A 24,651-nucleotide genomic window follows, 5' to 3' on the forward strand; every position below is an offset into this window, starting at 1 on the left:
CGGATTTGGCCGGCGGGCCTTGAGTTTGACATATATGATCTAGATTGTTAACATATAAGGTGAAAAATAGTGGACCCAATAGCAACTCAATGTGCAGAACACCACTAGTTGCCAGTCACCAACCAGAAAAGTTCCCTTTATTCCCACTCTTTGCCTTCTGCCAGTCAGAGAATCTTCTGTCCAATTAGTATCTTTCCTACAATACTACAGGCTCTTATGTTGTTCAGCAATCTCAAGCTTGTCAAAGGCCTTCCAAAAATCCAAGTAATTAAGTGCTCTCCTTTGTATATCCTGCCTGTTATTTCCTCAAAGAATTCCAACAGTTTGGTCAGGCAAGATTTTCCCTTAAGGAACACATGCTGACTTCATTCTATTTTATCATGATTCTCCAAGTACCCTGAAACCTCATCCTTCATAATGGACTCTTAACATCTTACCAACCACTGAAGTTAGGCTAAATGGCCAAAAATGTCCTCTTTTGCCTTCCTTGCTTCTTAAAAGAATGGAGTGACATTTGCAATTTTCTATTCCTCTGGATTCATTCCAGAATCTCAAGATTCTTGAAAGATCATACCCAAAGCCTCCCCAATCTCTTCAGCTATCTCTTTTGGAACTCTGGGGTGCAGTCCATCTGGTCCAGGTGACTTGTTCACTGTCAGACATTTCAGCTTCCCAAGTACCTTCTCCTTAGAAATAGTGACTACTCTCACTTCTGCTCCTTGACACTCTCAAATTTCTGGGACATCGCTGGTGTCTTCCACAGTGAAGACTGGCGCAGAATATTTATTCAGTTCATCCACCATTTCTGGCAGTCCAGTGCATACTCTTGTCTCTCTTTTACTCTTTATACAGCTGAAAAAAACCTTTGGTATCCCCTTTTATATTATTAGATAGCTTACCTTTCATGTTTTCTCTCCTTATTGATATTTTTTTAGTTGCCTTCTGTTGGTTTTTAAAAGCTTCCCAGTCCTCAAGCTCCCCATGAGTTATTGTTATATTGCATGCACTCTCTTTTGCTTTTATGCTCTCTTTGACTTCCCTTGTCAGAAACAGTTGCCTCATCCTCCCTTTAGAATGCTTCTTCTTTGGGATGAACCCATCTTGCATGTTCTGAATTACTCCTACAAACTCCAGCTAGCACTGCTCTAACATCATTCCCGCTCGTATCCCTTTTCAATCAACTTTGGCCAGCTTCTTGCTTGTTCCTCTGTAGTTACTTTATTCATCTGTAATACCGATGGATCCAATTCAACATCTCTGACAATTCAGCATTCCCTCAAATGCTGCAGAACAAATTTGACTTGACTTTCCAATCAAGTCTCTGGAGTGGGACTTCAATCCACAACCAGCTGATTTATAATAATTCCATGAGTTACAACTGATGCCCAAAAGACAAGTTAGAATAGAGAAATTGCTTTGATCTTAGTGGAAATGAAGGAGCAAGTTAAGGGAAACACATCCTTGCTATCTTTTTCAATCACTACAATGGCAATGATGAAAATTCCTAAATAACACACTGTGGCAATCATTTATAAGTGTCTTATTGTGCACTTTCCACTTGACTGCCTTTCAAAGATAGAGCACAACAGGAGTCTGCAAACTAAGTTTCAAGGCAGGGCAGTACAGTAGTGTAGTGGTTAGCACAGTAGTGTAGTGGTTAGCACAATGCTTTACAGTACAGGCAACTGGGCTTAAATTCCTGCCACTGCCTGTAAGGAGGTTGTACACTTTCCCCGTAACCAGGTGGGTTTTCTCTGTGGTTCTGGTTTCCTCCCATAGTCAAAAACATCCCAGTTGGTTGGTAAATCGGTCATTGTAAAATACCCCATGATTAGGCAAGGATTAGATTGTGGGTTTGCTGGGTGGCGCGGCGCGAATAAATAAAACAAAAATAAATAAATAAACAGTGAAGGAAGCATGAAGGCTTGGATTATATAGGCATCCGTTAGTCTCGTGAGACCATGGATTTGTGCCTTGGAAGGTTTCCAGGGTTCAGGCCTGGGCAGGGTTGTATGGGAGACCGGCAGTTGCCCAAGCTGCAGGCCTTCCCCTCTCCACGCCACTGATGTTGTCTACGGGAAGGGCACTAGGACCCAAGCAGCTTGGCACCGGTGACGTCACAGAGCAATGTGTTGTTAAGTGCGTTGCTCAAGGACACAACACACTGCCTCAGCTAAGGCTCAAACCAGTGACCTTCAGATTACTAGACCGATGCCTTATCCACTAGGCCAATAAATAGATATTTTACTCTGGAAGGCTCAAGAATGATTCTCACACAGCCGAATGCTTTCAAAAAATGATGGTGTTAATGGGGTATTTAAGTAATGTCACATTGAGTTCTTTGTCTATGACTATTTTTACACTGAAGTCTTGCAGTATTAACCTGAGTGGCCAATGATTTATTTACAGGACCATTTAAAATGAGTGATTGTAAGCAAGGTTTCAGGATCTTGCTCGAATCCTGCTCCTTCAGCTTCCTACATTTTCTTTTATATTTTTCCCTACAAAATAGAAGGAGTCTGTTCAGTCCATTCCTTCCACATTGGTGCTTTGAACAAACTCATACTCCCTCTAATTTTCTGTTACTATTTTCTACCCATATTTCCAACAATTCTCCCACTCATTTTGACTTTAGGCAGTTTTCAGCGAGTATTGGAATCAGGTTTATGATCATTGACATTTGTCATTAAATTCATTGTTTTACAGCAGCAGGGTAGCACAAGACATTAAAAAAATTACTATGTCACATTAAATAATGCAAAAGTGGAATAGCAAGGTAGTGTCCATGGACCGGTCAGAAATATGATGGCAGTGGGAAAGAAGCGGTCCCTAAAATGTTAAGTTTATATCCTCAGCCTCCTGTACCTCCATCCCCATAGTTGTGTGTGTCCCGAACAGTGGGGGCCCTTAATGATGCATGCCACCTTCTTGAGGCATCCTTTTTCAGTGATTTCCTCTGGTGGGGCCTGTGATAAACCAGCTGAGTCCACAACCCTCCTGTAGCCTATTTTACTCCTGCACGTTGGAACCTGACAGAGTTGCAGATTCATAGTTGCCAGTGAATCTACAACCCGTACATCTTTGGGTAATGGAAGAGACCCACATGTCACATGGAGAATGTTTGGACTTCACAATTACAGTCAGGATTGAACCAAACTTGTCGGGACTGTGAGGCAGCAGCTTGTACCACTGACACATCGCACTCCTTACACCTGATTCTACCTTCTGGCCACCGTCCCATTGAACTAGACTGACAGTCATCTCCTCTCATTAGCTGGCATCAGTATTCTCATCCAACATCGTCCAAATTTGGATTGGCCAAAAAATGTCTTTGCTTCACCCTTGCATCTTCCTATGCTTTGTCATCAACAGTGATTCTGCCTCCTCCCAGATGACCCTACTCGGAGGGTTTAATGGTGATGCAGAGGTCAAGTCCCTATACGTTTCACCCATTGCAGGCAGCAGTACTGAATGTTTTGGAACAACTGCAGTATTGCTGTGAGGCAGGGAGCAGGGCGGAGAGACATGAATGATTACCAGCAGCTGACGTCGCAGTGGAAAGTGCTTCCCTGTTTTCAACCATTTCTCTTGCTACTGCTTTACAGTTGCCTCCATTTCTTTTCCACTCTAAGTGCTTTTCTGAAATGTTCTTGGTCACGCACTCGCCTCAACTGTGCCTCATATTTACTCTCATAATACTCGGATCCAGCTGATGAGCTCACACTTGCTGAACGCCCAGGATGTCAGGTGATGGGATCTTGTTGTCTTCCTCCGTTGATTTAGAATTTCAAGACCCAAGCCCAGTTAATTGTTTTTACCTGCAGGGGTATTGAGAGGTTCGGACAAAATTCCATTCATAACTGTTCAGCTCCATTGCTGAAATTGTTATGCCACAGTTTGTACTCGGACCTTGTCTCGTGTGTTCAGGCCTAGCCAATGTGCGCATTTTTTTTGCAAAAGTGTGTTTCAGTGGAGAATAATTTAGGAAAAAAAGGAAGATGATCATCTTTAATGAACGAAACATCACTTAGAATACATTTATTTCTATTATTATAGTTTTCCAATTTCTGTTACGAATACATTGCCTAATTTGCTTTCATTGAATCTTAACTTGAAGATGTCTTAACAAGTTTGTTAGAGAGAGTAAATGTAGAATCGTTTAATTTCTTCATTATAAAGCTGTTCACTAAGGTACTTTAATATCGAATTGCATCTTCCAACCTCTCTCCACATGCAGAGTCAGTTTATTAAAGAAACAGAGTCTATTCTTCTATGGTGAAAGCTAGTAACCAATTTTTTTACTCTGCAGGTGTAACAGAAAATTGGTTTGGAAAAGTTTTGGGCAGTGAAATTTTTGATACTCTTACAATCTGGGACAATGCGTTTTTATAGGAAGTTTCAATCTGAGCAAATCGACAAGTGGACTGAATCTTGTGTGACCGGATTTAAATTATGATTGCATTTGTATTGCTGAAGATTTCACCTATCAATTTTTAAATACCGGTACTTGTCTGCTCACCAAAACTCTAATTTGTCCATTTTATTTTTCATATTTTTACATTAGATTTTCTGACAACTAAAATAAAATTTTATTTCTGTCTAGTTGGAAGACTGTGCACTGCAGATAGGTCCAAATGGAAATTACTTGGATCTGGAATTGTCACTGGATGAACAGAGAGATGACCTTGAAGCATTTTTTGAAGAAGTTGGGTAAGATATCACTTTGTACCACACATTAAAGCAAATGGGCAGAGTAATAGACTCTGATATTTAATAACGTTAACCACAATTTCCCAACCCCTAACCAAACTCAGTGACTCACTGCCTGATATTTGACATCCATTATTAATTGGTAGTAGATTTAAGCAAATATTTTTGTATCCTATGCTTATTAATTTTGCAATAAATTCACTTGTTGTATTAATGTCCATAAGACATAGGAACAGAAATAGACCATTCAATCCATTGAGTCACTCCGCCATTGCATCAAAATTGATACATTATCCCGCTCAACCCCATTTTCCTGCTGTCTCCCCAGTCTCCCCATAACCTTTGAAACTCTTATTAATCAGGAACCTATCAGCCTCTGCTTTAAATATACCCAATGACTTGACCTCCACAGCCATCTGTGGCAATAAATTCAACAGATTCATCACCCTCTGGCTAATGAAATTCATCCTTCTCTCTGTTCTGAAGGGACATCTTTCTATTCTGAGGCTGTGCCCTCTGGTCCTTGACTCTTCCATTGTTGGAAACATCCTCTCCAAATCCACTCTCTAGACCTTTAAGTATTCGATAGTTTTCAATGAGATTCCCCCCCCAATTATTTTTCTAAACTCCAGCAAATACAGGCCCAAAGCTATCAAATTCTCCTCGTACATTAATCCTTTAATTCCTGCAATCATTCTCGTGAACCTCCTCTGGACCTTCTCCAATGCCAATATATCCTTTCTTTGATAAGGGGCTCAAATCTGCTCATTATACTCTAAGTGTGTTCTGACCAGTGCCTTGTAAAATCTTAGCATTAACTCCTTGCTTTTATATTCTAATCTTCTCAAAATGAATGCTAACATTGCATTTGCCTTCCTTACCACTGATTCAACCTGCAAATTAACATGCAGGGAAACCTGCACAATGACTTCCAAGTCCCTTTGCACCTCTGAATTGTGATTTTTTTTTCCTCATTTAGAAAATAGTCTAGATTTTTATTCCTTCTACCAATATGCATGATCATACACTTCCCCACTTGCCGCTTCTTTGCCTGTTCTCCCAATCTGTCTAAGTCCTTCTGCAGACTTCCTACCTCCTGATTACTACCTGCCCTTCCAACTATCTTCATATTTTCTGCAAACTTGGCCAAAAAGCCATCACTTCCATCATCCAAATGATTGACATATAAGTTGAAAAGAAGTGCTCAAAACATTGCTTCCCTTGTGAGTGAGCACTGGTCGGGAAGGTGCTGTGAAGAGAAATATTAACCTTTGTTCTCTCTCCACAGAAACTGTGTGCTCTACTGAGCATTTTCACCAATTTCTATTTTACATTATAATTTAGCAATTTGCAGTGTTTTGCTCTTTAAGAGAATAATGGCCTTATTAGGCTCCATGACAACAAGGGTGTACGTGAGATTTTTGAGAAGATCAGGAGCAGTAGCTGGGAAAAGAGGGTTAAAAAGGTCAGCAAGAAGATCCTTCCCAACATATGAATTCTGGATTTGTATACAGTGCATACGAATGTTTGGGAGGCAGGCTGTATAGGTTTGCTGTTTGCCACAGGGCTGCAGTTATCTACTGTTGTGCGGAAATTTGGTTTATTGGCTGCTTTTCTGATCTGTGAACTGTCCGGGATGCAATTAGTTCTCAGGAACAGAGCCCTGCTGTAACCTGGAGTGAGATTTACAATTGTATTTGAATTCCCTGTAAAATTTTCCTGGGTGGGCGGGATGGGGGGGTGGGTGTTGTTGTGGAGGTGCTGCTAGGCAGAGGAAGAATTGAGTGATCGGACAGTGAACTCAGGGTGGTGACTTAAGTAAAGTAGTGATCAGTGCTGATATAGCTTTAATAGTAAACTGTCCTGTTCAACATGAGAGTCAGCTGAGTAAAGCTGTGGTTTAAAGTCAGATTGCTGACATTTATAAAACTGCAAATAAAGCAGACTGTGAAGGCTTGGTGGGCAAGTCAAATATGTATCAATTGGCACACTTACTGCAGTGGGTTTTGGCTTCTACTTCTTCACGCAGAGTTGCCTGTATAAACTGTGCTGGGCTATTCCTTGTTGCTGCAGTAACAAAATATTCCAGCACATGGGAATGACCGAAATATGGGTTTGCTCAAAACATTAATGACACTTAAATATAATAAATGTGGTAGACTGAATGATGATAGTGATGAAAGCAAACCTGTGTTATAACCCGATGGTTTGAAGGTCTTCGTTTCCCCATTCAGAATAATGATAGCATAATCAACCTGTTGTACATAGGCCAAACCACATTTCAATACTGAGAATTCACCACAGAAGTTATTTTTTAAAGGTGTTATTCTGTGGTATTTTCAATTCTCTAATGTTCTCATTTAGTTTCGTTAAGTGATTTTATGCTTACTTTTTTTTTCTCATCCTGAATTTCCTTTCTGTAATTTCCCAGCCCTATAGACCTATTGTAGGTGGATGAGAAATTCTGAGCTCTAAAGCAAAATACTGCAGATGCTGGAAATCTGAAAGCATAGAATGTTGGAGTTTACTCAGTTCGTCAGACCACATGAAGTGGAGGGAGGGGGAGATAGATAGATAATGAGATAATGTTTCAGGCAAAAAACTTTAAGCAGAGCTAAAATCTAAATATCTATTTCTTGCTCTGGTGAATATTATTTAAAAACAGGTTCATAAGACACATTTTTCAATTTCAAAGTTTAAAGTTTTTCCCCTTCCGCTGGTTCACCATGCCCTCTTCCTGCTATACTTGGCTCTTTCTTAATGCTGACTAGAGCGTTTCTCAACAGCAGTAGCCCACAGGACAATTACATTGTACAGGCATGTTTTCAAGCCTCTAATACGGGAAATTGGATGTTTGAAATGTATTCCCTATCTGGTCTTTCCATTTATAGATACTGTTTGGAAGTATTCTAGAGTTAGGTGAATATAGCCAATGTTAATTCAAGAAAGAACCAGTCTTCAGTTCTTATTGTAAATGTAATAAATTCACGAGGCTTGCAATTAGCCTTCCATTCTTATTGTAAATTGCAAGCAGTAAATTGAAGTTCACCTGGCCCACAGACTCGAGTTTGCACATGCATCAGCCAAACAGGGTTATGTTGATTGGGCCTGCATCAAAGCAGGCAATATGGCTAAATATTTACACCATTGTGACTGAGTTTCAGCTGGCACACCAGGCTGATGTTGGTACTTAGCTTATTAAACATTGTCACAGGTACAGTTGCCATCAATAGCTGATCTATTGGCATCTGGCTCTCTGTCTTCAGAAGTTTTTACAATTCCTGTGTTGGCAGAGGTGTTTGAACATTCAGAAGTGTCTCCCACTGTGGATATGTAATTCACAGGAAGCACTGACAACCCAAAATATTGAAGTAAACAATGTCAATATAATTATCGAGATGGTATTGGATCATCTGCTGTTACCTTTTATCTTGAGGGCATAAAAAAGTGATGTAGTTTTGGGTTTGTGAGCCTTTACTCAGAGTGTCTACATGGGAATGTCTGTTTGCTGGGATGAATAAAGACTTCCATATCACCAGTTTCTGTGACTCTCCAGTGACTTTGATCACAGTCACAACACACAGATTTCCGTGTTATTCATTGCTGATAGTAGCAATCTGTCATCATTTTAACTTGCTCTAATACCATTTTCATTGACCTAAACCATCTCTTGTAAGAGTTATATTCTGGTATCGCACAACAGTTGTGAGTCATGATATCTCGTGCAATGTTGAATCTAGTGCCCTGTCCTTTTAAACTGACTGTTGCTTTTGGCTTCCAGGAGTCTATAGGACACGTGTCTGAAGTCTGCATAGTCATTATTTCTATTCATACAAGGGTTGGAATAATCCGTCTGTTGAATACCCAGCTTTTATAAACCATTGCAGCTACTTGTTTACATGTGTATTTAGTTGAGAATTGCCAAAGTAATCTAGCCTGGAAAGTGAATTTATTGCCAATTTAGCTATCTAACAAGTTTAGTAATGTACAAAGCTGTTAGATTAACAGACTACAACTTTGTACCATTCTTTTCATATGTTGCTGAGAATATACTTTTACTTACAAAACTATAACCACATCCAAACATGTGGTACTAATTTAGAAATAATAAAAGTGGTTGCTTTAGGCATTATCAGCGGACACATCGAGACAACTTGCATTAACACATTACATCCTTAAACAGAACTGAGTTTGCTGCAGAGGGAATTTATAGTAGGTTATATTTAAATAGTGGTTGCTAAGTTACACTAGTTTCATTAAAATAAAAGAAGACCTGATACAATGAGCAGTTGTTCTCAACCTTGCTTTTTTTTCTTTTCCTCTTCCTTGATGTTTCCCCATTCTGTAAGTAAGTAAAATGTCATATTGTGGATTGGTGCAATATAGCAGGAAGGTAAATGGGAATCATAAGTAACACAGTTCATTTATCTTACCTGCCCACTTTCTTCACTTCTTTTTTGAAGGGAGTACTTTAAAGATCTGATATATTAAGGAAATGAAAATTTGGTTAGGGTTGAAATGAGGAATCATCTTGGAAGGAGAGCTCTGCACTTGAACAAAGAGTTGAAAGGTATCTTATGCCCTTTTGAAAATGCTATTTGTAGCCACTAAACAGATATGAATGATTGCTGTTACAATTCCAGTGATCTAAATCAGGAAAACAGGTGCTGGAAAAGGATAGATAATGGCATTCATCTTGTCCATCAAAAATCCAGTCAAGTCCTTCAAGTTGCCTCAAGAAAAATAGTTAATCTCTTGTGGGATGCATGTGTTGCTGGCAAAGCCTACAATAAAACTCTGTGTTTGAATTGGTAGTGGGTCAGTAGTCCATGCGGTGAAGGTACGGTTAGTTGAGTTTTGACTATGTAGTAATGAAACAGTTGCAATGTGTTTGAAAATCAAGAATGCAGAATCTGGAGGGAATTGAACATGGTGGTGTCCCCGTGCACTTTCTGCTCTTCTCCTTCCGGGTGGTGAAAGAGTTGAAGTTGGGTGCTGCTGTTAGACCTGAGCAACTTGCCACTTTACATTTTGTGGGTGTACCTGAGAGAGTAAATGTTTTCAGCAGGTAGTTGATGCCATTCCAGCAGAAGGATTTGTCCTGGATGTGTTGTTGGAGTAGGATGCTGAAGAAAATGACAGTGGAAATGATTTAGAGAGTTGGAAGTTGAGTCATCCTTGTAGACTTCCAACAACTTCCAATCTGTTTCTGTATCTTTATTATGTTCCTGTATCCATATGTGGTTGCTGCCAATTCTGTGTTCTCTATCATGCGGTAACTTTTCACTTCCCTACATTATATGCCATCTACCACCTTCTCATTCACTTGGGTAGCCTGTTAAGTCTCTTTAGACCTTTCTCACAGATTGCTTTTTGTTTAATGTTGTTTCCATATGAACCACTGGTACATCCTGCTGTCTTTTCATTTATCATTTATGATATTTCTGACATTATGGAGTCTATAATAACCAGCATCTGCATTAATGGTGCCTGCAGTAATCGGTGTTTGCATTGATCTAAATCATCAGATCCTCTTCTACTTCCTAAATTTCTGGTCTCCACATTGACCACAAGTTCTCCAACCTCCATTATGGCCACAGCCACTGGCCACTAGCTGTCTACCCTCACAGTCCCAAACTGGCCTGTTGTTTTCAACAAACCCTGTGTTAGAAAACTATCGCATCCCTGTAGTCCTCCAGGGGATGTGCACAGAGAGAAAAAATTGTCAGTAATTCAAAATACTCAAGTGGCATGAGTTAATTTAACCATCAGGACTTGGAGATTGCTGGTAATACCAACATTTATTTTGCCCATTCTAGATTGGCTCTGAGAGTCAAATACATTAAGGTTCTGGGACACAGGAGAGTGGTTTCCTACCTGAGAGGACAAGAATTGGTTGGGTTGTAGAACAGTCCAGTAGATCTGTGACTGCCATTACTGAGATTTGCTCTCTCTTTAAATAATTCAAAAGTCATCTACTTTAAATTAATCTAGTCATGGAGGGATTCAAACATTTATCTTTGGATCAATCATCCAAATGTCTGGCTGTGACTCCAATTACATAACCACTACATCGATTTTAATTGACATGTTTTTTTAAGTGTTTGTAGAGTGTAAACTGTTTCCTACAACCCTATTTCAGAATCAGAATCGAAATCAGAATCAGACTTTAATCACCAAGTACCTATGCACATACAAGGAATTTACTTCCGGCAGATGTTGTCTCTCTGCTCATAACAATAATAATGATAAATATAAATGAAAATATAGATTATACATACAGGTAGTGCAATTTGAGCCAGATTTGATGACAGACTTTACAAATTACCTCAATTAATATACTTTTCTGCAATTTTGTTTGCCTTTCCACAATTCTCCCACAATGTTTTGAAAATCATCATACATTTTAAGTTTGGCTTTAGTAATTAATATAAATAGCAAATAGCTGAGGGCCTTCAACTGATCTCAGTTGTGCCCATCGAATAGCAGCTCCAAACTTGACAAAGGCCCATCTGTCCCTACCTTGTTTTCAACCCAAACTAATACATTGTTCCCATTTTCTTGGGCCCTCTTTTAGTAGTTATTTTGCTTCAGCTATTCTATCAATTGCCTTACTGTAAGTCCAACCATAGTGCGTGCATTTGTTTCCCCTTATCTTCTAATTACATCCTCAAAACAAGCACTCTTGGGTTTGTCAAGCATTGCTTCCTTTGTTAAACCATGCTGACTTTGCTGAATCATACTATTATTTTCTAAAATGCCTTATTACCACATCCTTGATCATAAATTCCAGCTTTTTGCCAACAATGGATGTCAGCTGTGTGATTTCCCAGTCTTTCCCTCCTACCCTTTATTCTTGGTATTAAATAATCTGCCTTGCAATCTGCTATGACATTATCAAAACCTTGGGAATTTTGGAAAAAGGAAATAGTATTTGACAAATCTGAGTGTTTCTTTTTTTGGAGGATACATTGAACAAGTAGGAAACCAATGATTATATCAATAGATTTGGCAGTGAACTCTTTCAGATCCATAGGAAGCAATGTGTCAGGTTTGCTGGCATTTAGTCCCATGATTTCCCCAGATTTTTTTTCTATGTTGTGTTGTAAATGACTCTAAGCTCCTGCTTTCATTAACTCCTTCGGTTTTGCTCCATTACAGTTACATGCAGCTTCTGCAGTGAAAGCTGATACAAAATATTTGAAAATGCTCATTTAGTGCTTTGTTCTCTATAATAATTTTGAATCTATTGAATGAAAGACTGAAATTAGCTCTACTGAAGAACCGAATAAATTACATTAGTAGATATGTTCTATTTACAAAATTGATCAATGGTTACTTTCCTCTATCAGCACAAAACTGTTGAATAATAATGTTTGATGCTAGGTATTATCTGATGGTCAATTTGATGCTTGCTTTCTTTTATATGTAGATGAATGTTTTAATGTTTGTAGGAGCCATGTTTCTATTTTCTGTCCATTGGAGCCATATATCTATTTTTTGTCTGTATTGTAGTTTGTGGCAAGTTTATTATGGTAATTCGTCATGTAGGTTGGGGTGTGGTAGAAGCAAATGAATATTCTCATTTTGTTAGTTGCTTAGTTTTGTCTAGTGAAGAGTGAGTAAGCCACAGGGAATGATTTTTTTGTTGACCTGTCAATTAGACTGCTTAAATTTACTGACTTTGTTAGTTCTGATGTTGACTATTTCACTAATTGTAATGCTGAATTACACTAATTACCCTATTACACCACTTAGTATTGCTAATATTGCTAATAAACCATAAGCTAGATTGTTATATTGCTAATTTAGTTTTGTTAGTTTTTTATTGCTACAAGATCATTTGACTTTGCTGGTTTCATAATAAAGATTCAAGATTCAAGTACATTTATTATCAAAGCATGTATAAATTATACAACCTTGAGATTTGCCTGCTTACAGGCAGCCACAAAGCAAGAAACCCAAAAGAACCCAATTAAAGAAAAAAAAAGAATAAAAATAAAAATACAACACCAACACCCAATAGGCAAGAGAAAGCAGGGAGAAACACAAATCGTGCAAACGACTGAAGTGAACAACAACAATATTCTGAACCAAAACTGAGATTGAATCTACCTTTCTCGATTTGGAAATTTGTTATTTGGAAGCATGTCATACAGTGTCGATTACGCTGACTCAGACTCTCAGCGGTTTTGGTTTGTTTTCAAGTAATCACTGCAATATTTGAATTTGCATTCTAAGAGTAAACACTGAAAAGAAAATGAAGGATTTCTGATATATAAATGCAGAAACCGATAAAATTAGTGAGCAGGTCAGGTAGCCTTTGTGAAAATATAAGCAGCTGAAATTTCATTTCAATGCTTTAAGTTGCTGAATGTTTCCAACAATTTTTTTTATTTCAGATTTTATTGTTTGCATTATTTTGCTTATTTATCAAAGAATTTAGAATGACCATTATCAAGTATTATGTTAGCTCTTCAACTGTTTGAATTTTTTTAAGAGGAGGGTTTGGTTGTTGACTTTGTCCAAATGCCACTATGTTAAGAGATTGTTATTGCTTCACCCATTCCAAATTTAAACAGAGCATTGAATATGTCATAGAGATTAATGATTTAATCACTGTTCACCTGCTTTGGCAATGATTTCAGCTTTGAAAATTCTGTTGGTACTGTAAGTTTTAAAGTACCTGTGTTGTTCTTGGCCATTTGATTGTTATCATAAGTTTACTCTGTGGCTGATAAATGGAAATACTGTTAATTAAGATATTTTTCTCAGCCTTCAATGGAGAGTAACACACAAAATGCTGGAGGAGCACAGCAGGTCAGGCCGCATCTTTTGAAGTAAATAAATGGTTGCTGATTCAGGCTGAGACCCTTCTTCAGGACTGGAAAGGAAGGGGGAAGACACCAGGATAAGAACATCGGGGGAGGGGACGGAGGACTGACTAACTAGAAGGTGAGAGGTGAAACCAGGTGGTGGGAAAAGTAAGAAGAAGAAGAATCTGATGGAAGAGGAGAGTGGACGATGGAAGAGGAGAGTGGACTATGGAAGGTGGAGGGGCACCAGGGGATGCGATAGGCAGGTGAGGAGAAGGGGTAAGAGACTGGAGTGGGGAAAACACGAAGAGGGAAGAGGGAAGGGGGAAGAGGAGAAAAAATTACCAGAAGGGGAAATTGATGTTCATGCCATCAGGTTGGAGGCTACCTAGATGGAATGTGAGGTGTTGTTCCTAAACCCTCATTGTGGCAAAAGAGGAGGCCGTAGACAGATATGTTGGAATGGGGATAGGAATTAAAATGGTTGGCTACTGGAAAATTCTGCTTTTGGTGGATGGAGCGATGATGCTCGTCAAACTGGCTCCCTCAGTTTAGGTTGGGTCTCACCAATGAAGTAGAGCGTGCCTGTGTGCTGGACAATGTGGAGATTAAGGAAGAAGTAGTGCTGGATCTTCTTAAAAACATTAAGATTGATAAATCCCCAGGGCCAGATATGATACATCCCAGGTTATTGTGGGAATTGAGAGAAGAGATCACAGGAGCATTAGCTATGATCTTTGAATCCTCTTTGGCTGCAGGGGAAGTGCCGGAGGACTGGAGAATGGCAAATGTAGGTCCCTTGTTTAAAAAAGGTAATAGGGAGAAACCTGGGAACTATAGACCAGTGAGTCTTATGTTGGTGGTATGCAAACTACTGGATTCTTAAGGATAGAATCTACGAGCATTTGGAGAAGTACAGTCTACTCATGGATAGTCAACATGGCTTTGTGAAGGGAAGATCGTGCCTCACAAGCCTGATTGAGTTTTTTGAAGATGTAACAAAAGAAATTGATGAGGGTAGGGCAGTGGATGTGGTTTACATGGACTTTAGCAAAGCATTTGACAAGGTCCCTCATGAGAGACTCATCCAGAAAGTCATGAGGCATGGGATAAGTGGAACCTTGGCTGTTTGGATAAAAAATTGGCTTAAAGGAAGAAAGCAGAGGGTAGTTGTGGAAGGAAAGTATTCTGCTTGGAAGTCGGTGACTAGTAGAGGGCCGCAGGGATCTGTCCTGGGATCCCTGCTATTTGTGATTTTTATAAATGACCTGGATGTAGATGCGGAAGAATGGGTGAGTAAGTTTGCGGATGACATGAAGATTGGAGGAGTTGTGGATGGAGCTGTAGGTGGTCAAAGGTTACAAGAGGATATAGACAGGCTGCAGAGTTGGGCAGAAAAATGGCAGATGGAGTTCAATCCAGACAAGTGTGAGGTGCTGCATTTTGGAAGGACAAACCAGAAGACTGAGTACAGGATTAATGGTCAGTTATTTAAGAGCGTGGATGAACAAAGGGACCTTGGGGTTCAAATCCATACATCCATCAAGGTCGCTGCACAGGTTGATAGGGTAGTTAAGAAGGCCTATGGGATGCTAGGCTTCATTAATGGGGGATTGAGTTCAAGAGTAGAGAGGTCAAGTTGCAACTCTACATATCTCTGGTGAGACCGCACTTAGAGTATTGTGTTCAATTCTAGTCACCTCATTATAGGAAGGATGTGGAAACTATGGAGAGGGTGCAGAGGAGATTTACCAGGATGTTGCCTGGTTTGGAGAACAAGTCATATGAAGCAAGGTTAGCAGAGCTGGGACTTTTCTCTTTGGAGCATAGAAGAATGAGAGGGGACTTGATAGAGGTCTACAAGATTATGAGAGGCATAGATAGGGTGGATAGTCAGTACCTGTTTCCCAGGGCACCAATAGCAAACACCAGAGGGCATATGTACAAAATTAAGGGAGGGAAGTTTAGGGGAGACATCAGGGGTAAGTTTTTTTTACACAGAAGGTTGTGAGTACCTGGAATGACTTGCCAGGGATGGTGGTGGAGGCTAAAACATTAGGGGTATTTAAGAGCCTCTTGGACAGGCACATGGATAAAAGAAAAATGGAAGGTTATGGGGTAGTGTGGGTTTAGTACTTTTTTTAAAGGATTATATGGGTTGGCACAACATGGAGGGCTGAAGGGCCCGTACTGTGCTGTAGTGTTCTATGGTTCTATGGAAGCTCATGGGGTGGTACTTGAGGACAAGAGAAACTATTCCTGTTAAGGTGGGGTGAGTGCAGATGTCTGGAAATGGAGGAGATGCAGGTGTGGGCAACATCAATGATGGATGAAGAGAAATCCTGCTGTTTGAAGGAGGAGGACAGCTTTGATGTACTGGAAAGGAAAGCCTCATCCTAGGAAGAGATGCAGTGGAGATGAAGGAACTGAGAAAAATGGAGACAGGAGACAGAAAGAGGCAAAGTCAAGTTAGCCTTAGGAATTGGAAATTTATAAAGAAAAATGTGAGGTGATAGTTTTTTTCCCAGAAAAGACAAGGAGATTGAATAAGAGGAGTGAGGTGTCAGAAATGGACCAAGTGAATTTAAAGGCAGGGTGGAAGTTAGAGGCAAAGTTGATGAAATTGACAAGCTCAGCATGGGTACGTGAAGCAGCAGCAATGCAGTCATCAATATAGCACAGGAACAGTTGGGAAGCATTACTGGGAAGGCTTAGAACATGGTCTGTTCTATGTAGCCAACAAAAAGTCAGGCATAGTTGGGGCCCATGTGGATGACCAAGGCTATCACTTGCGTTTGGAGAAAGTGACAGGAGCTGAAGGAGAAGTTGTTGAAGATGAGGACCAATTCTGCCAGTGGTGGTGGAGGGGAACTGATAGGGTCTTTTATTGAGGGAGAAGCAGAGAGTTCTAAGGCCTTTTTGATGGGGGATAGAAGTGCACAGGGACTGGACATCCATGGTGAAAGTGAGGCGGTCAGGGCCAGGGAACTGAAAGTTGTTGAAGAGATCGAGAGCATGTGAAATGTCGCAGATGTAGGGACTGAATGAAGGAGGAGAGAATGGAGTCAGGGTATGAGGGCCTGAGTTCAGTGGGGCGGGAGCAGCTAGAGACAGTGGGCCTACCCTGACAGTCAGGCATGTGGATCTTGGGTAGGAGGCAGAAATGAGCAGTGTGGGAAAAGGGAACTCTGAGTTTGGTGGCAGTGGGTGGGAGTTCTCCAGAGCTGAAGGGGTCAGTGATGGTGTCATAGACAATTTTCTGATGGTCTGGAGTTAGGTCCTTTTCAAGGAGTAAATAAGAGGTGTCTGCGGGTTGCCTCTTGGCTTCGGCAAGGTAGAGGTCAGTCTGCCACACTCTGTGCATACCCCCCTTTGTCTGTGGGTTTCAGTGCCATAACCAATGGCTCCAAATGCAATTACTTGGCTGCATTTACTGCTAACATTTTGTGTTTGATGCAGAATACCTAGCTCCCTCTGTATATACTGACAGTATCCCTGCCTGAAGATGATCTGCTTTTTTGATCCTTCTTCCTGAAGCACATGACCTTGCACTTTCACAATTAACATCGTTTGCCAGCTTTTTTGTTGACTCACTCTGTTTTTATCCTGCAACAATCACTTGTCCTTTCACCTGTTTGAGTCATTACTGAATTCGTTACTTCTGCCTACACCACCCTTGCTTCCATAATTACCCTTCTGAATCTCCAGTATATTTTTTTAAACACATTTTTCTTTATATACGCATCACTGGCAAAACCATCATATCCCTATTCTGTTGAGAAGGTGGTGGTGAACTGTCCCCTTGAAACACAATGCTATTAGGGAAGGGATTCACAATTGGCAACATTGCATGGCAGTGTATTTTCAAGTCAGGATGGTATGTTATTTGGACAGAGATGTTCCCATGCACCTAGTGCAGGGGCAGAGACTGCAGTTTGATGTATGGCCACCTTGTGCTGTAAAAATATGCAGGGCAAGTAACTGTAGACCATCCAGTATACAACTTTCTGTGCACTGGTGGTGTAGGGAATGAATATTCATTGTGATGTCTTGGGTACCAATCAGTCGGGCTGCTCTGCTGTGGGTGGTGTCAAGTTCCTTGACAGTTGTTGCAGTTGCATCCATCCAGGCATGTGGAGGGTATCCCATGATATTTCAGATTTGTGCCTTGAAGTTGGTGGAAAGGGTGTCAGGCAATGAATCACTTGCTTCAGGGCAGTCATTACCAAACCAGTTCTTGTGTTTTATGTGGCTGATTAAATTGAATTTCTGCTCCATTGTGACACCAAGGATGGCAGTGGTGGATGGCTTAGCATGTGGCCAGTGAGGTGTGACATCTGAAATCTAAATAATTTGCAAGGCACTTGAAGCCATCAGTGCTCATAATCACTCTTCACCATTTGTGCAATGACATGACAGGGCATTGATCTGATCGCTGATGTGGAAGCACAAGTGACAACAATGGGAGTGATCTGACTTCCAGTTAATCCATCCTCATTGCCAGTGTAAATGTGACAAGAAAGCCTTTGATGTGTATGATATATGGAACACTAGCTGCTTATTTGTACACAAAAACACTGATTATTAGGAGTCACAAACAGGAAATGTGTACTATAATCCTCAAAGATGAAATGTTATAACGTGGTATAATTATAGCACTTGGCAAATGGGTTGTTCAGTTGGCAAGAGCCAATTTTACATTGGACATGACAACTATAACCATGGCAACAAGGTCATTAAGATTACATTAAAAACTATACTAGAAATATGCTTGTTTCCAATGCTTAAAATATACTACAGTCTATTTATTAAGACCTCAGCTGGTTTTTGTACAAAACATATCTCAGCTCTTTCTTGGTATTACAGACAAAGCTGATCTCTTCTTTTTCTATGACTAGATTCTGATGAGGCAAGATTCTGTTATGTTCCTTGAGGATGTTGTTTGGCACCTCGTCTGCTTCACATCCCTTGGAGAACAACCACAACTAGTACAACGTGAATAAAAGTAATTGGGCCATCTGGAACTTCTCAACTTAATTTTTAGTTTTTCAAATGTAAATGAAGCACAGTATTTTTATCTCCTGATGAATGTTAAATGTAATTGTTAACTAAGTTGCCACAAGCTCAGACTAGCAGCTCCAAAATCCAGTATTGCTAAATTCTGCTGGCTAGCTGTAGGTAGTTAATAGTAAATAAATGGACATGGAAAATCATTAACATGAGATTCTGCCGATGCTGGAAATCCAGAGCAACACATGCAAAATGCTGGAGGAACTCAGTAGATCAGGCAGCATCTGTGGATAAACAATCTCTGTTTCAGGCCAAGACCTTCAGCAGGGCTGGGAAGGAAGGAGGCCAGATCCCTTGGTAAAAGATATGGCAAATTTAGCAATTGGCTGCCAATATAATAAATTGAAATGATATAATGTTACTTTCTTTTTTTTAACTTTTTTTATTAGTTTTTCAAAACATTTTACAAAATTAAAAACCCCAAATCCCAATGAGGAGCATTAATACAGAGCAAGGTTAAGCATACAATATCAATATGCTACAGAGGAAGAGAATTTAACAAAAAAGCACCTAAATTAAAGACAAGTGAGCTTAGTGTCCTCCCCAAACCCCACAACACAAGAAAAAAAAAACAACAATTCCAGACCAACCACCACACAATATAGAGAGTATAAGTCCGGACAGTCAAACTCCCAGACTGTGAATACACTTAGCAACAGAGGATAATAATGCCTACTACCAGAAAAAAAAAGGGAGCTGAAAGCAAGGGACCAAAAAGAAAAAAAAAACCCTAGTCAAGAGGAAGGTTATGAAAGTACTCGATAAAAGGCCCCCAGATCTTATGGAACTTTAAATCCGAATTGAGAACTGAATAATGAATTTTTTCGAGGTCCAAGCAGGCCATAATGTCGTTAAGCCATTGCGCATGAGTGGGCGGGGCAACATCTCTCCATCTAAGGAGGATCAAGCGTCTCGCCAGGAGAGAGGCAAAGGATAGTATTCGGCATTTGGTCGGACCCAGACATAAATCTGTCTCGCCCCAAAAACCGAACAGAGCAATTAAGGGGTTAGGTTCTAGGTGCTGATTCAGAATACCCGATAGTGTAGTGAAGACATCTTTCCAGAATTTCTCCAAGCTAGGACAGAGCCAGTACATATGGATGAGAGAGGCCACGCCCCTCTTGCATTTATCACAGAGCGGACTAATGCCAGGGTAGAATCGAGATAGTTTAGATTTAGACATATGGGCTCTATGAACAATCTTAAACTGTAAGAGACAATGGAGAGCACAAAGAGAGGTTGAGTTAACCGATTTGAGAACTGAGTCCCAGCTCTCCTCGGATAAGGAGATATTTAAATCCTGCTCCCAGGCCATTTTAATTTTATCCACAGGGGCCCGTCGTAAGGCTGCTAGTTTATCTTGGATAATTGAAATTAAACCTTTACCTAATGGATTAATGGAGAGAAATAGGTCCATAGCATTTTTCACAGGCATTTCAGGAAAGTTAGGAATTAAAAGAGCAGTAAAGTGTCGGATTTGGAGATATCTGAAAAAGTGAGCGTTAGGCAGGTTGAACTTAACAGAGAGCTGTTGAAAAGAAGCGAAGCGGTTATCAATGAAGAGATCTTCAAAATGTCTAATGCTCTTCCTGTACCAAACATGGAATGCTGAATCGAATGTGGTAGGTAAAAAAAGGTGATTATGTGCGACAGGGCTAGAAATGGAAAACCCCTGGAAACCATAGCATTTCCTGAACTGAGCCCATATACGCAAAGTGTGTCTAACCAGAGGATTAGCTATTGATCTGGGCAGACTGCTAGGGAGTGCAGAGCCAAGAAGTGCAGATATAGATAATTCTTTAGTGGAGCTCAACTCCATTGCCACCCAGTTAGGGCACTCAGGTTGACCGTGGAAGAAAGACCAGAAGGCAGCACAACGTATATTAGCTGCCCAGTAATATAAGCGAAAGTTAGGTAAAGCCATGCCACCCTCTTTTTTAGATTTTTGGAGGTGGATTTTATTAATTCTAGAGTGCTTATTCTGCCACAGATATGACAAAATAATAGAGTCTAAGGAATCAAAAAAAGATTTAGGAATAAAAATTGGGATAGATTGAAATAAGTATAAGAATTTGGGGAGAACATACATTTTGACAACATTGATACGACCTACCAAGGACATAGATAGAGGTGACCATTGTACCAGACTCTGTTTTGTAGCATATGAAAGATTGACAAAGTTTTCACGAAAGAGATCTTTAAACTTCCTTGTGACTGTAATTCCAAGATAAGTAAATTGATTATGGACTACTTTAAAAGGGAGATCACGAAATATTAGTTCTTGTGCTTCTTTATTAATTGGGAAAAGTTCACTCTTATGTAAGTTGAGTTTATAGCCAGAGATCTGGCTAAACTGGTCAAGAAGTGAAAACGTTAGAGGTAAGGATGTAGACGGATATGAGAGAAAGAGTAGTAGGTTATCAGCATAGAGAGAGACTTTATGCTCAACACCCCCTCTCCAAATCCCGGTTAGTTCAGGACATTTTCAAAATGCTATCGCCAGAGGTTCTATAGCCAAATCAAAGAGAAAGGGACTTAAGGGGCATCCCTGACGGGTGCCACGTTTGAGAATTAAATACTTGGGATTTCTGAAAATTAGTTAGAACAGAAGCAGTAGGACACAGGTACAGCAATTGGATCCAAGAGATGAAACTTTGGCCGAGGTCAAATTTTTCTAAGACTGCAAAAAGGCAGTTCCACTCTATACGATCAAATGCTTTCTCCGCATCAAGGGAGATAACACATTCAGGAGTCCCAGTTGGAACTGAGTATAAAATATTAAATAGACGCCGAATGTTAAAAAAAGGGAGACGGTTTTTAATAAAGCCTGTTTGGTCATCAGAGATAATGGAGGGAATAACGGTTTCTAATCTATGAGCCAACACTTTAGCTAAGATCTTTACATCAACATTGAGCAGAGAGATCGGCCTGTACGAGGAACACTCTGTTGGGTCTTTGCCCTTTTTTAAAAGAAGAATAATAGATGCCTCATTGAAAGAGGGTGGCAATTTGCCGTAGTTAAACGAGTCAGATAGTACTGAAAGTAACTGAGGAGAAAGAAGTGAGGAGAATGATTTATAAAATTCCACAGGGAACCCATCAGGTCCAGGAGATTTCCCTGAGGACAGTGCAGAAATTGCAAAAGATATTTCTTCTAGTGATATAGGCGCATTAAGTTTAGCTTTGAAATCAGATGAAAGTGAGGGGATATTCAGATTCTGTAAAAATTGATCCACAGAGATATTGTCAATCAGGGATTCAGAGGAATAAAGCCGAGAATAAAAATTTTTAAATGCGTCATTAATTTCTAAATGATCCGATGTAAAGTCTCTGTTCTCCTTCCGGATCTTTGTAATATGTTGTTTGGCTTTAGAACGCCTCAGCTGATTGGCTAGGAATTTACCAGACTTATCCCCATGAATGTAAAAATGGCTCTTGCTTTCGAGAAGTTGACGTTCGACAGGTTGAGTGGACAGAAGGTTAAATTTAGTTTGGAGTTCAACGCGCTTCTTGTATAATTCAGGGTTCTTAGTTTGGGCATATAATTGATCCACATCTTTAATCTGGTTAATGAGGTCTGCTCGATCTGCACGGGATCTTCTATTGAGATTTGCTGTGTAAGAGATTATTTGACCCCTCAAATATGCTTTCATGGCATCCCAGACAATCTGGGATGGCACTTCAGGTGATGTATTAGTGTTAAAATAGAAGGTTATCTGGTCTTCAATAAATTTTACGAAATCATCATCCAATAATAAAGTTGAATCGAACCGCCAGTGTTTGTTCCTCTGAGGGAGACCAGGAAAGTTCAGAGAGAGGGTAATTGGGGCATGGTCAGAAATCAGTATACTCTGATAGTCACAAGTGTGGGCAAATGGGATAAGTTGGTTATCGAGTAGGAAATAGTCAATTCTAGTGAAGGTATGGTGAACATGTGAGAAAAAGGAATAATCTCTCTCCGTAGGATGGAGGAAACGCCATATATCAGAGATACGACTGAATAACTAAGGCAGATTTGGTAGGTGATCTGGTAACAGAGGACGATCGGTCCAGTTTAGGATCCAACCAACAGTTAAAGTCACCACCCAATATAAGAGAGTATGAGTTTAAGTCTGGTAGTGAGGAAAAAAACCGTTCAAAAAAGTTAACATCATCAAAGTTGGGGGCATACAGGTTTGCTAGTGCAACTTTAGTGTTATATAGTTTACCAGAAACAATAATAAAACGGCCATTTGTGTCCGATATTTTATTATGGAGTTCAAAAGGAATATTTGAGTTAATAAGAATGGAGACTCCCCTAGCTTTAGCGGCAAAGGATGAATGAAAATGCTGACCCACCCACTTGGACAGAAGCCGGGAGTTATCGAAACAACGAATATGAGTTTCTTGAAGGAAAGCAATGTCAGCTTTGAGTTGTTTAATATGTGAGAATACCTTCCTCCTTTTAACAGGGTGGTTCAGTCCCTTTACATTCCAGCTCACAAATTTAAGTGCACTAGCCATTATCAATTACTAATGCATAAAAGGCAGCAGGCATATAAAAAATCAAGCGGTACAATAGCAGTCTGGGAGCAGAGATGTAAACATAGATTCGTAAGGTCAAAATATAAACATGTCCTAAACAATAAAGAAATGTTGGAACTGGAAAACCCACCCCACCCACACAACCCAAAACTAGACGGCTACCAAAACAAGTAGCTAGCTCTACCAAAAAAATTAACCCAAATACAACTTCCAGATCTGTGTCATTGACAGCAGTTCCGTATAAATGCTATAACAAACAGTAACTAGTTTATGCACTAGAAAACATAACTACAAATTAGAACACCTTCTGCCGAGATATACAACTTAATACAGAGAAAATCGGAAGAAAACCAAAACTAACCTACCCGCGAAATATTATAGAAAGATAAAGTAAGAGAAAGGGGGAAAAAAAAGGTAAGAAGGAAAAAGAAAAAAAGAGGAAGGGGAAAATTATAAATTCAAGACGAGTATTTATCAACCGTTTACCGAGAAGGGAGAAAAAAACATTCAGAGAATGGAAAAAAAAGGGGGTGAAGAAAAGAAAAAGATAAAATAAATAAGTATTTAAAACAGAGGAAAAATAAATCAGCAGTTGAACTGTGAACTGACAAACAGGGAGGCCTTCACTAAAGACTTCAAACCTCCAAAACAAGTTAGATTTAGTTGTAGAACTCTGTAGGTAAAGTTATACAGAGGTGAAAATAGATTACACACACACCAAATCCCGGGAGAGATTGTCAACAGCCTTTAGAGTTTCAGTGAATAATGTCTGAGTGATTCAAGTGAATTCCGAGTCCAGAGAAAGTAATTTTACTATGAGGAGTACTTATCCACCATTTTAGGAAGTCCGATCAGATTCCGAAGATGACTGGATAGTCGGAAGACTTGCCACAAACGCTTCAGCTTCCCTTGCTGATTTGAACCACTTGAATTCCCCGGTATTAGACTTGATTCTTAGGTCAGCAAGATTACGAAAGGAAGGTTTGAAACCATGATCAAAAAGCACTTTCATTACGCCTTTATACTCAGCGCGCATCTTTAAGGTCTGGGGTGCAAAATCTTCCACAAAGCGAATGGTTGTATCCTGGAAAGAAAAAGAGCCTCTGCGACGTGCCTCCACAATCAGACTGTGTTTTACCTGGTATTGATGGAAACACAAGATTACTGGTCGCAGACGGGTGCCCAGAATTCCGGGGGGAATGTTAACTCTGTGTGCCCGTTCGAGCTCGGGCGGGTTTGGAAGCAGATCCTTCCCGAATATCTCACAGAGAAACTCGGCGAAAAACTTCACGGTTGACCCCTTCTCAGTTGCCTCTGGTAATCCCAGAATTCTGATGTTGCAGCATCTGCTACGATTTTCGAGATCCACCATTTTGAAAAGAAGTTTATTAGATTTTTCCTCTAAGCTGGAACAGAGAGTCTCCAAGTATCGAACCCGACTTTCTAAAGCTTCAGAAGTCGAATCGATGCGAGATAAGTGTTCAGCATGTTTGTCCACTTTATCGTTGATCCGATCCAGTTTCTCTTCTAA

General features: G+C 40.0%; 1 protein-coding gene across 4 annotated transcripts in view; it reads left to right on the forward strand.

The window, feature by feature from the left end:
• The window catches only part of fhod1 (formin homology 2 domain containing 1), a 305,371-nt gene that overhangs the window by 19,699 nt on the left and 261,021 nt on the right, over positions 1 to 24,651 (forward strand). For all 4 annotated transcript variants that reach the window (XM_073069862.1, XM_073069863.1, XM_073069864.1 and 1 more), the window contains exon 2: positions 4,604 to 4,710. In XM_073069862.1, coding sequence (XP_072925963.1) covers positions 4,604 to 4,710 — 107 coding nt within the window. The remainder of the gene's footprint in view (positions 1 to 4,603; positions 4,711 to 24,651) is intronic.

The sequence above is a fragment of the Hemitrygon akajei genome, chromosome 17 (genome assembly GCF_048418815.1).
Source record: "Hemitrygon akajei chromosome 17, sHemAka1.3, whole genome shotgun sequence".
NCBI classification, from domain to species: Eukaryota; Metazoa; Chordata; class Chondrichthyes; order Myliobatiformes; family Dasyatidae; genus Hemitrygon; species Hemitrygon akajei.